General features: G+C 28.7%; 2 protein-coding genes and 1 non-coding gene across 3 annotated transcripts in view; 1 reads left to right on the top strand and 2 right to left on the bottom strand.

The window, feature by feature from the left end:
• Positions 1 to 427: 427 nt before the first annotated feature.
• Positions 428 to 8,698, bottom strand: LOC126774220 (regulation of nuclear pre-mRNA domain-containing protein 1B). Its single transcript, XM_050495639.1, has 6 exons — positions 8,436 to 8,698; positions 7,914 to 8,150; positions 7,408 to 7,634; positions 6,939 to 7,047; positions 6,197 to 6,372; positions 428 to 4,143 (listed from the first exon to the last, which is right to left on the bottom strand). The coding sequence occupies exons 1-6, from the start codon at positions 8,584 to 8,586 to the stop codon at positions 3,997 to 3,999; spliced, it is 1,047 nt and encodes a 348-aa protein (XP_050351596.1). The 5' UTR covers positions 8,587 to 8,698; the 3' UTR covers positions 428 to 3,996.
• Positions 8,699 to 9,523: 825 nt separating this feature from the next.
• Trnaf-gaa (transfer RNA phenylalanine (anticodon GAA)) lies at positions 9,524 to 9,596 on the bottom strand. Its single transcript has one exon. It is a non-coding gene; the product is annotated as a tRNA-Phe (tRNA).
• A 2,434-nt stretch (positions 9,597 to 12,030) lies between these two features.
• LOC126774236 (C-type lectin domain family 4 member F) overlaps positions 12,031 to 12,968 on the top strand; it is an 88,466-nt gene continuing 87,528 nt past the window's right edge. Inside the window, exon 1 of the mRNA XM_050495658.1 lies at positions 12,031 to 12,130. Coding sequence (XP_050351615.1) covers positions 12,031 to 12,130 — 100 coding nt within the window. The remainder of the gene's footprint in view (positions 12,131 to 12,968) is intronic.

The following is a 12,968-nucleotide window of genomic DNA, read 5'->3' as shown; positions in this document are numbered from 1 at the left end:
AAGGATAAATAAAACACAAGTAGTGTTAATATAACAAAATTTATTATTATATCGCCGATATATAATTGTCGTAAATTTCAAAAGAATTTGCCCAAAATGTAAACGAAAGCAAAACATTGAAACTTAAAAAAAAACTTCTAATCTGTCATATATTGAGACTATTAAAAATATGTTCATTGTAATTATTTTCTGTTGCCTCACACTGTAAATCAAATTGTATATTGTACAATTTCTATTGAAATGAACAATATACAACTTGATTACAGTACACACAGCTAATGCAAAAAGTATTTTAGCTAAACTATGAAATAAAACTAATTACTCTATTATTTGGCCGATCAAACTTAACCAATAATTATATAAAATGATATAATGAAAACTATTAGTTTTGTTGTGATTTCATAACTCAAAACACATTTATCATGTTTACGTTTTTAACTTAAATTATATAAATGGTATAATATGAGTAGCTTATCAAATAATGCCGATTCTGTCATGTAGTTTATAAATTAAGTTGTTTGAAATGAATAAAATTATTGTTATCTCTTTTTAACGAGAAATAAATCTCACATGACATCAGTTTAATTTATAGTAATGTCTAATAACAGGAAGAATAATGATAAACAAACAAAAATTTACATATTCCATACGATCAAGATTTTTAATGAATTTATTTATACAATACTATTCAACTTTAATTCAATTTTACTTCCAATGTTCCAATGACGATATCGACGACATTCAACACGCCATTTTTTTACGAATCTATACGGAATTACCATAGACAATGATCTTAAGTCAATTCAAGGTTTAAGTTCTTTATTTACATTTCCTACGATTGGAATCGGTTATGGAAATTGCGGATGAACAGAATCGGTAATTCGGTACTAACAAACTCAAGGCTAGTATATTATATCAAATTTTATGTTAGTGATTTTGTAAAATGATTTTACAAAAAAATACTAATGGTTTCGTCGTATTTTTGTTTGAACATACAAACATTAAACTAGGACAGCATAATGGCCATCTTTCCGAACAAAAGATGTCAAAAGTTAAAGGAGGTGAAGCATAACTAATAATAACTATTAAAAAAACACTATTAAATTAATAGCCATTGACGTCAGATGGATCTAAGTAAATTACATGTTACCCTACCCCTATACTTTTTATTCTATTTCAAATAATAATAATTATATATCATTCAAATCTATTTTATATAAAATAATAATATAAGCACTAGTATGTTGCTAGTGCTAGAGAGGCAATGACATTTATTTATAGACTCAAGATACTTATTTCTTCGAAACATATTTAATAATTCCTTTTTTTTAATTAAGAACGTTTTCTAACTGTGAACTATTTGTCTATGGTATAATAAAATATATTTTTTATTATGGTCGAGCTAATTCTATTCACACTGTTTTTAACGACAAATTATTGAAGTACTTTGAAAATTTCTAACGCATAAATTTAAAAAAGTTATTATATTTTATTTTTAAATTTTAAAGCCTCTAGCTAATACGATTGTGATAATTGTTTAAGAGTTTATTTCTTGTATCGATTTATATATGAAATATTGCTCTATACAACTACATATCTGTTATCTCTTGGATACATTTTCGTAACGCACACATCTTTAAACTGTTTTAGATTTTATGCTATTAAATAAAAGAGTTCATTCCCAACTCACTTATACCAACTTATAACAAACATTTTTAGTGTGTCAGATCATCAGATATATGGTTTAACGTGTTCAGCAATAAAATGTCATTATTAGGCATCGATATTGTTTCCGGTCATTTTTCTCATACATTTAAACTCAGATTGAATGATAAACTATCATACGCGTATGGATGTAAAGATTATATATAATATTTAATAAGAAAACTACATATTATATTTGTAATAATAATTTTATACTATTTTCTGTAAAACATCACGCTATATGTTTAAGAAGAAGGTTGCTTAATTAACAATTATAAATCTTAAAAAACGAACAAATAACACTCCTAACAAACACGTCAACCGTTAAAATTATTATTACGGATAGTGTTAAGCAAGCTGTGCTAAGTTTATATGACAGCAACTAGTTACTACATAGAAATACTACAGCGGACCTAGACAAAGTAACATAGTGATTGTCGATTTCGTTTGTTTAAACACCAAAATGTATGAAAATTCCATTACAAAATTGACGCATTTGTTTTGTTAATTTAGTGTTGCACAGAAATGTTCGAATCCACAAACACGAATAAAAGTTATTTGGATTTAAAATATAATACTATTTTTATAGCAACAGTGTTAAATAAAGTCAATGATTTTAAAAAGTGTACATTTGTTATACCAAACCCTAACAAAACAAAAGAAAAAATATTCCACGATGGCACACATATATATAATATATATGTGTGCTATCAGTATATGTGTCTTATATTTACAAATGATATATATATATATATATATATATATTGTTTGAGTAACAGTGAGTATTTAAATTAGAACGAAAAAAAAGACGGCTAGTTTAGAAATACAAAAATAATTTAGCTATATAACTGTGGTATGTTCACTTTCAGTATTCACACGACGGCATTTTCGTTGTTTATTACCGACTAATAGAAAAACGAACGCACCCAATTGGGATATTTTTTCTTCTTATTACATGTATAATATAATTGCATAATGTTATGAAACGTTTGTAAAATACTTTTTTTTTTAACAATAAAAAACATATTTTATTACCAAATATATTTAATCTTTTTAATCTTAATAACTCTTATTAATGTTTCAGCGGGTTGGAACATTTCGGTACAACGCGGTACAATCATGGTCAAATGCTCTTTATCTATTCCCGCTAATTGAGAAACGACATTGGTGCTAATTTTGTTCACTCACAATATCTAAACTAATTCATAGTCAAAGGATATCTAGTATTAAGGTTCGGTCAAATTAGGACTAAAACATTGCTCTCTTTCCTACGTGTAGGATTATAAAGACAAGCGAGTATTTAATTCTTGTCAAATTAGGACTATAATGTTGCTATCTCTTTCTTATGTATATGGTTATAAATACGAGTCCGTATTTGAGTCCTGTCAAATTATGATTATCGTTCTTTCGCGTATAGGGTTGAAAAGGATAGCAATTCTTTTATTCCAATTAGATTACTTGAGATATTGCGTACAACAAAAAACACGATTATCATAATAACATAGGGAGAACTATAAAGATAATGTATACATAGGTACTAATGCCAAGAAAGCCTGTCAACTGTTAAGAAATCTATAAATACAGAGACAAAATAAAAAAAATGTTCTATAGAGCTGAGCATATTACGTGTCTTTTAACCCAAACACCCCAAAGTTCAAAAACCAACAACTATGAATTTGTATTCGTTGATCATAGACATTTTTTTAAATTACATTTTAACGAACGAATAGCTAGACATATTCGTTACAAGTAGTAAAAATTGTGAATGAAAATAACCTCACTTATAATAATTGTAAAATTTAATGTTCCAAGAAACTTTTTATTATTTATTTATTTTTAAATTGTTTAATACTAGATATAGATTGCAATTAAATGTAAATTCGATATTTTCTCAACGGTAATATGTTAATTTTTAGTTTTGTACCAATTAAATACACGTGGAAGAACTTATTGAGATCCAGTTTATACAATTAGCTTTGGCCGTGAACCTCACAAAGTACCAGCAGTTATATCCTACTGATGGGCAAAGGCACCATGTTAATGATTCTAAACTTAATCCTCCCCTTTTTATATTTTTTTATTGCTTAAGCCAAGTTACTACATTCATTTCGATTATTAAAAATGCAGGTAATTTTTAAATTTATAAAATTGTCCCATATGTGTAGCTACGTTCGAAAAGAGGAAAAAATGTTTATCGTCTACAACTATTTTATTTTAGTAACGCTATAACAATATAATTTGTATGCATGAAGCCATGGTTAAGCTTTTATAAATAATTAAATTCTCTAATTCTCAAATACTGAAGAGGTCTCCCGCTGAAGGGAGAGGCGCTAGGCCTCCCGTCACGTCTGGCAATCTCGATACGTCAGGCAGGTTATCTATATGAGACTTCACTTCAGCCTTAACTTCATAAATCTTCTGTAGTTTAATATTGTATTCCTGCAATTTATTTCTTTGAATATTAATTATTACCAAAATCAAAATTTTTGTATATTATAAAAACTAATTGATAATAAATACAGAGGCATATATACAATATAATTATGTTTAATATATAAGTATAATTTGCTGTAACGCCATCTGTCGGCAAGTTACAACAACAATAATTATTTTAAATAATATAAAAACCGTCTCTGTGAAAAAATTGATGTATGCCAACTTTTATGATAATCAGTCGAGCGATGTTGAAGTCTTTAATTTAATTAACCTCAAACAACCATACAAATTTTGTGTGAAAAAAAATAATGAAAATTGAAGAGCCCTCATTGAAATAGATATTTTAAAATCCGTTCTTGGCGCACTTATTACAAAACAATCGTAATAAATATAAAATTGTATAATTTTATATGAATTAGGTCCTTACATATGAAATTGGCGTTTTGTACGGGAGGAATATAAAGTCAATTTTTTTTTGAAAATTATATTTAATTAATCAAAGTATGCACCGTTGTTATCTATGCACTTTTGCCATCTCATAGGTAGTTCATTGATCCCTTTACTAAAAAAAACCATGGGGGCGAGAATCAATACTCTTTGAAGGCGGTTTGGACTGCCGTATCGGAGTTGAAATTTTTAGTCCAAATTCCGGAAAAAATGGTAATCTGTTGGAGCAAGGTCCTCTAACTTCTCAAAGCTCATCTAACTTAATGGTTGTTTGTTGTGCAGAGTGTGGTCTTGCGGTTCTCTAAATCTCGGTTGTTTAGCAGCTAGCTCTCCCTTCATGATTTGCAGTTGCTGACAATAGATATCTGCCGTAATAGTTTGGCCAGATTTTAAAAAGCTGTAGTGAACGACGCCGGCGCTAGTCCACCAAACACTCACAAGTAACTTTTTCTGAGTCAATTTTCGTTTCGAGCGCTTCCGATTATCGTACAGTATCCACTTTTCATCACAAGTAATGATTCGATTTAAAATACCTTCATTATTGTGTCAATAGATTCACTCAATTCATGAGGTACCCATCGTTCAAGTTTTTTACTTTACCAATTTGCTTCAAGTGGAGTAATACAGTTTTATCACTTATCCCGAAGCCTGCAGCTATCTCTAAAGTGCTTTGTGATGGATCCGCTTCCACAATAGCCTTTAATTCTTCATTATCCACTTTGGTCTCCGGCCGTCCACGGGGTTGGTTCTGAAGGTCGAAATTTCCAGAACGAAAACGTTGAAACCAAAAACGTACCGTGCTTTCTTTTGCGACACCAGCACCAGCACACATCATTAATCCTTCGAGCTGTTTCTGCTGCACTGGTGCCACGGTAGAACTCGTACTCGTAAATATACCGATATTTCATGTTTTCCATTGTGCGGTAATAAGCGACGCCAAAGAAAAAAATAATGAGGAAAAAACAAGTGAATGACTGTTTTCAAAACTTAAATGTACCAGCTAAATGAATTTATGAATTTGAATTTGGAATTCTTAACCAAAGAGGAGATATTTCAGATCAAAGTGGTCAGTACGACAAAACGCTAATTTCATATGTAAGGACCTAATATTTACCTTAAGTGCATCGTAAAACGCGCACTGCGTATATCATGCGCGTATCTTACATAAACTACGAATTGTAAAATGTATACGGCAATATTCATTTACATAAGACGTTAATAATTATATATTATTTATTTTGTTCAGGATAAATACTTTTTGTTAAGGTTGTCGGCATAGTTTATTCTTAGACTATTTAAATAAAAATGACATTTCAAAAAATTGGCGTATATATCCTAGCACTGACTCTTCTTTTAGATATTTTGGACGGCCTAAAAATCTCTAATATATTGGTTTTGGGGTATCTGTTAAAGTTATAACAGCGGTCGCTTCGAAAGCGCCTAGACTTGCAATTTTCTCTCAGACTATGTCAGCACTCTATACTAAACAGTATGTCCACCTTGAAACTCTAAGCTAAAATAATATAAAAGTTTCATATTCCAGTCCAAATGGATTAGTAGTTTCTGCAAGTATAATTTAATATAGTATGATATTGACATATCTACAAACCTCTAGTTTAGACTCAGCTTTCTTGGCAAGTTCACGTTGAGCCTGTTCGAAATCTCTCAACATGGCCGCGACCTTCCTTCGTTTCTCCAACTCATCAGACAGCCTCAAGTTATATTCAGCAAGGAGTTCCACGGCTGAATTTACAATGGCACTGAGGCTTACAGCTGATTCTTTATCTATAAAATAATTATTATGATTAAAACACATATCACTTTCATTGTAGCAATAAAGTATTAGTAATTTTATTATATATATGCTTACATAATTAATATATATTAGTTAAACATAAATTGTATCAGAAATATATTCAAATTAACTATTTAAAAAACTTTTTCTGTCCAGCAGGATTTTATCACTTATAATAATTATAAATGAGCTAAAAAAGTTTAAAAAATAATAATTAAAATTATCAAATACTAAAAATGAAGTATGTTTGTATGAATTAATTAAATTAATTATTAGACAGTGTTGAATAAAAAAAACCAAATAGAATTTGCCAAACTACAAAATAATAAACAACAATTTTAATATGAAAAATGTTGAAATATTTTAAGCAACAGAAAATGAAGGCAAATAGAAAAAAAAAACAGATTTAAGGAAAAAATAAGGTAGTGTTATTGTTTTATTGAAAAATGAAACAATGAAATTTGATAAATATTTATTTCTGCATATTTTGGTACATATTCTTTAATTGTTCTGTGAATGAGTGTACAATAACAGAATGTCTTTATATACCATTTACCTTCTAGCTTAGATAACAATTGCACTTCGGAAACTTCTGGAGGTAGTGATGCTATTCTCTCTCTTACCGCTTCATCACTTGAGGCACTAGATTCTAACTCCAACAAGGCCTGCAAATATATCATTTCGATTTTAAAAAGTAAAAAAAAATTTATACTTAAGATAAAAAAATTAACATCTGTATTTTGCTTTACTCAAAATTTGGTTGTAAAACTTTTGAGTTCTGACGGATAAGCATATAAGCAATCTGCTAAAATTCAATGAAAAATAAGTGCTTTAAAAATTGTTAGGGGTATGTAGAAAAAAATTTCATGATGTTGTCTCGTGCTCACTGACTTTTCAAACCAGAACATAACAATACCAAGTATTGTTGTTTAGCAGTAGAATATCTGATGAGTGGGTGGTACCTAGAAATTGTTACTAATTGTTATTATAAATTCGAATCTATATTCAAATTAAAATTTTTATACCTTAATTAGTTCCTCGGGCTCCGGTGGGTCACCAGGAGGAGTATTTGGACTGACTGAAGAATGTTTGTCATTATGTCCATCCGAGTTAGACTTGGTCTCACTCTTACGTTTTTCTTTTTTCTCTTTAACTTTTTCTGTCAGTCTTGGCTTTTTTTCGGGTTCTTTTATTTCTGTATCAATTTTTTTTCGTTTAAGCGCATTAACTAGTTCTGCATCATTGGGATCAACTGGAACACAAATTAAGGTGAGGTAAATAACTGTAAATGTAGGTGGACAAAAACCTATCATATTATGATTATTAAGTAAATTATATCAAGATTTCATCCTTAAAATGCTTCAGCTATTTATATATGTTATTTTAATATTAACCTTTTAATAAGGCAGTTTAATTGTATTTTTGTCTCTAACGAAGCACAAACTCATTCATTATCTCATAGTCCTAATTTCATACATACTGTTAAAGCATTGAGGCTTCCTCGACTTTCAGAAAGGAAATGAGTGCTTACCAATGATTTTAAGCTCTATTATTCTCTCCGGATCATAAACACCTCTTTCTTCCCAAATATTTAATATCCTATGAAGAGAATGCTTGGTTTTAGTGTTGATACCAGTCTTAGCCATGTGTTTTAGGGCTTCTGTAAGAACATTGCCAAACTCCTTTCCATATTCCGGCCCCTTCTTTTTACTATTTTGTATTACATCATTAGCTAAGTACATGAATGTTAGCTGCTTGTTATCTTTTGCTACAATATAATTTTAATATTTAGGTTATGTTTAGGACCTTACAAAAGTTCGTAAGCTTATATAACACAGCGATAACAATTATAGAATGATGTAGAAATGAGTCGAGATGCGAAATAAATAATATAACTGAATAATAACACTTTATTTAATAATAAAAACAACTTGAAAAAGTAAATTTGAATCGTATTGGATTGACGCAAAGAAATACATTATAAAATGAAAGTTAATTGTATGCACAGTTTGTATACTGTTTTAATACGAGACAAAGAAACAATAAAACTTACCTTTTAGCATTTCTTTAAACCAAGTTTTAACGATAGCGGCGTGGTGTTTTCTATGGTGAATAAGCCATAGAGATAATGTTTGTATACTTTGTTGGCTTGAATTTAAATCTTGTAGCTTACGTATTAACGCGTTTTCAGTAAAACCAGACATTTTATAGTATTAGATATTTGCAACCTATAATAAATACCACACACGAGCAGAATTATTTACGAAATTGCAAATTATATCTGACATTGACTTGACGACAACGAGTGACGTTTGTTTCTACAATCTACATATGAAAATTGAAACGCCATTTTCATAGCAACAGTGCTACCAACTCTAAAAATTATTTTAAGCTAAATTTTATATAATAAATAATATAAGAATAAAAATATAACAATATGTACGTATAATGTATATAAAATGTAAGCCATTGAAGAACGTGATTAAACTATTTATTTGAAAGTAGGAAATAAAAACAATAAAAAAAAAAAACATTTCTAACATTTGTAAGAAATGCGGCTAAGTCTTAAAAATTCTTTAAAAAATACAAAAGTATGTAATAATTATGTAACAAGAATGCGTGTTTCAGCTTAATAAAACCAGAACTGATATATAGTATGTATTAATAAAGCCTTCAATTGTGACCATATAAAGTCTTAAAAAATCTCACTGAAAAAAGTTATGAATATTATTAACTGTTTTACAATAAAATTCAATAATATACACGCGTACATAACACCTAATAATAATATATTTGCTAAAACAAATTTATTTTGTCATTACCATAATAAAAAAAAAATATTGTAATATTTTTACGTACGTGCTTAGCATATAATATATTTTTATTAATAAGATGTCCGGGATTTTTTTGATGGAATTATAATAAATTGAATGCTTCAACTGATACTGAAATCAATACTTCAGCGATTTTTCGAATTTAGCTATTTATGCTACGTATTATTTTCACTAGATCTGTACATTTACACTAAACATAAAGATTTTTTCAATACATTCGGATCATTTACTATCTCATATTTAAACAAATTTAAAAGATTTGAATATAAAAAGTATAAAATAAAAAAATGCCAAAAACATTATTCGTTGCCGAAACCCGGGATTGAACCGGGGACCTTTAGATCTTCAGTCTAACGCTCTCCCAACTGAGCTATTTCGGCTACGACGACACGATGATTATAATGTATCATATTGCAAATTAAAATGACAAATATTGATGTAATAATTGCATTTATACTTAAATTATATTTAATCCAAAATTTAGATATTTATTTTTATAAGCTTATTTTGTGGCTGAGACTGTTTAATAACTAGGTGAACCAAAGATTCAGACCAAACCTCAGACTTTATCCTGAAAATAAATTAAATGGGCTTTTAACATCTGCACCAATATGGTAACAAATTACAGTAATCAGTTAAGAAACTTCCCTTGTAAGAATAGTATAGTTATCTCTTGTGTGTTTTATAATATAAAACCCATTAATAGCATTACCTTAGCTAGCATTTACCTAGTTTGATGTTGATCATCACATATAAAGCAATCTATTTAGAAAAAAATAATTAAATTTTAATCAAAATTGGTATATTAAAATATGAGTAGATAATATAATAAATTTATGTTAATTTATAACATTCCACACAAGAAATAATGAGAAATGTTTTTCATAATTCTTAGGTCTGATAATTTAATAAAAAATATTATAATTAATTATAAATATTGAACGATTATTATCGTTAATTGTTTGAATGTAACATTGTAAAACAAACCCCAGTTATTTTGGGGGTACACTTAAATTTAATCGTACTTTAGAATAATTCACTTAGCAGTGTAATAACTTAATATAAAAAACAGGCGTCACAATTAAAGCCGAAGCCGAAGGTTCGGTCGTACTACTGTCAGCTTTGTTAGTAAAACAGTTCCAGGAGAGTAATAGCGTGTCATCGACGTCGTGACATGATAGTTTTCTATGGCCGATAAGCACATCGAAAAAGGCAATGTCCAGAGTGCCATTTCTGAAACTATTTTTTATTGAATATATTGTAACGCCAGTCGAAAATAATGGTTTAGTGAGAAAATGTGATACTCATAACATTTGTACAAGGAACAGACACAAACTAATTACTCCTGTTACTCGACTGCATAAGAGTCGGTAACTTTTTGTGCAATGTTTACGGTTTTACAACAGTATCCCAGAAAGTGTACAAAATACCTAAGTTGTTAAATTTAAAAAAAAACAGTTAACGAACGCCTGTGTGCAAAAGATTATTATACAATTAATGAATTTATGGATTAATTATGATGAATAGTAACAGCCTATAAATGTCTCACTGCTGGGCTAAGGCCTCCTCTCCTTTTTTGAGAAAAAGGTTTTGGAGCTTATTCCACCACGCTACTCCAATGAAGGTGGTGGCTTATGGTGTATTAATTAATTTAGCACACCTCGGGAATTATACGATCGCCATCTAGTTATTTTTTTTTCAAACCATGATATAAAAAAAACCCGCTGAGTTTCTTGCGCCGGTTCTTCTCAGGGCTGAGTGTTTATTTATCGAACCGGTGGTTGTTTCTAATTTGACTATCAATAGTAATAATATTAAGTAATATTGAGTAAGGTATTTTGAATAAATTTACTAGATATCGAGTTGCTAATTCTAGCTTATTAATTAATATATAGCTAAGAGATATAAATCCTTTATACCGCCAATATCTGCTCTAAATATAAGTTTTGTTTTTAAAGAATTTGAAACTCTATGTCTTCTACCGTAATAAGTGACGGACTTCTTCTAAGCACAACCCATTAGCTATAGGGGTGACTTTTCACTGGAAATATAATAGTGATATTTCATACGAATAGGTATATAAATGTTGATATTTATTGCTAACTAAGTTATTTATTGGGTAATAAATTATTAAATATATGTCGATATTGATTGATTTATATTATAATTGTATAATTCATGAGATAAATTTTATAAGGAACCTTAATATATATATATATATATATATATATATATATATATATATATATATAACTAAAATGTTTTATTCTCATATATATATATATTATAACGAGAAATTTACACTTAAAGTAAATTTAGCTAACTTTTTAGTAACTTTTTATAGTAAATTTAGCTGCCACCTACAAATCTATTTAAAACGATTCTAGACTTCACAGATTTAAGAGTATTATTTATGTATACAGATATTGCAAAGTCATTCATTAGATATTATTAATAAATATATTATAAGTGTAATTTACATATTTTATATCTACTAGGGTATGTATATCAATAAAATAAAGCTGCCCTAGTGGTCACTTCTCACTTGTTAACCCTGTTAACGAAGCGAACATCAACAAGATCTTTCTTTGAGACCACGCACCTGCGCCAGCGCAGCCTCTACTCAGTAAGCACACTTTTCAAAGGCCGCACCGCACGCGCCTCTCGAACGCGGCCGCTTCCACGTGAAAATGAAATCGAGTTTCTACATTAGAATTCATTTTTAAATTTAATATTTTCACTTCTTTTCAACGTAACTAGTGGCCTGTCCTTTTTGAGATTTTTTTAAAATTAATTTAATAGTGATTAAAAATGATGATGTTATTCTTAAATAGAGTACCCAGTGTTTTTATCGTCGTGTCTTTAGTTTTATTGGCCAATGCACAAAAACCAACGAATAATCTACGAGACGTCGGTAAGTTAATTTACATTATATTACAAAAATAATTACAAGTGTAAATACAATATTTATTTATTTGATAAAATAAACAAACTTTGCTTTAAAAAAGTAAACTGTGATATTTAAATTTAAACTATTATTGATTCCTATTGTATAATTTAAAGCATTTAAAAATACAGTTAAAATAAAGATGTTAAGGTTGTATGCTAATTCATATATACGTATTTGGGAAAATATCTTAAGATATCCGTTAGTCTAAACATAACCGATGCTGATAACGTACATTTTATATTATTTTAAGCCAAGGTAAGAAAACCTGTTAGATAACTCGTATCTATTTATGTTTTTAAAATTAGAATAATTTGTTTATTTTGTTTTCAGTTAGTCAAATTATTATTGAAAATAAAGAAATTTAAAGTAACTAATTGCGACAGAAATGTTTCACTCAAAAATGTTGCTATTATATTGGACTTCTAATACAGTATTTAAAAATAAATTCATAAGTGTAAAGAACTCGCTCTTAACTTTTCTACGGACATATTGGCGATAATCTAACATTATATACTTTTTAAATCAGATTGCAGCTCGGTGACAAAAATGGCTCTTAAAAAGTACATATATTTTATGAACTAATATAACTATTACGTTTTATTTATATAATTATTTAATAAAAAACAATCAAATATCTCGAATATTTAAATAAAAACACAGAAGCAGGTGCTAAGAAATCATCATACGATTAAACATAACGTTATATAATTCATGGCGGTTATTATGTACATGAACGCATATTATTATTATGTTTCGAATCGCTGCTGGCCAATATCACTTTTACTTTTAGTGACAACTGAAA

Source organism: Nymphalis io, chromosome 16 (genome assembly GCF_905147045.1).
Source record: "Nymphalis io chromosome 16, ilAglIoxx1.1, whole genome shotgun sequence".
NCBI classification, from domain to species: domain Eukaryota; kingdom Metazoa; phylum Arthropoda; class Insecta; order Lepidoptera; family Nymphalidae; genus Nymphalis; species Nymphalis io.
This window is presented reverse-complemented; position numbering and strand designations above follow the sequence as displayed.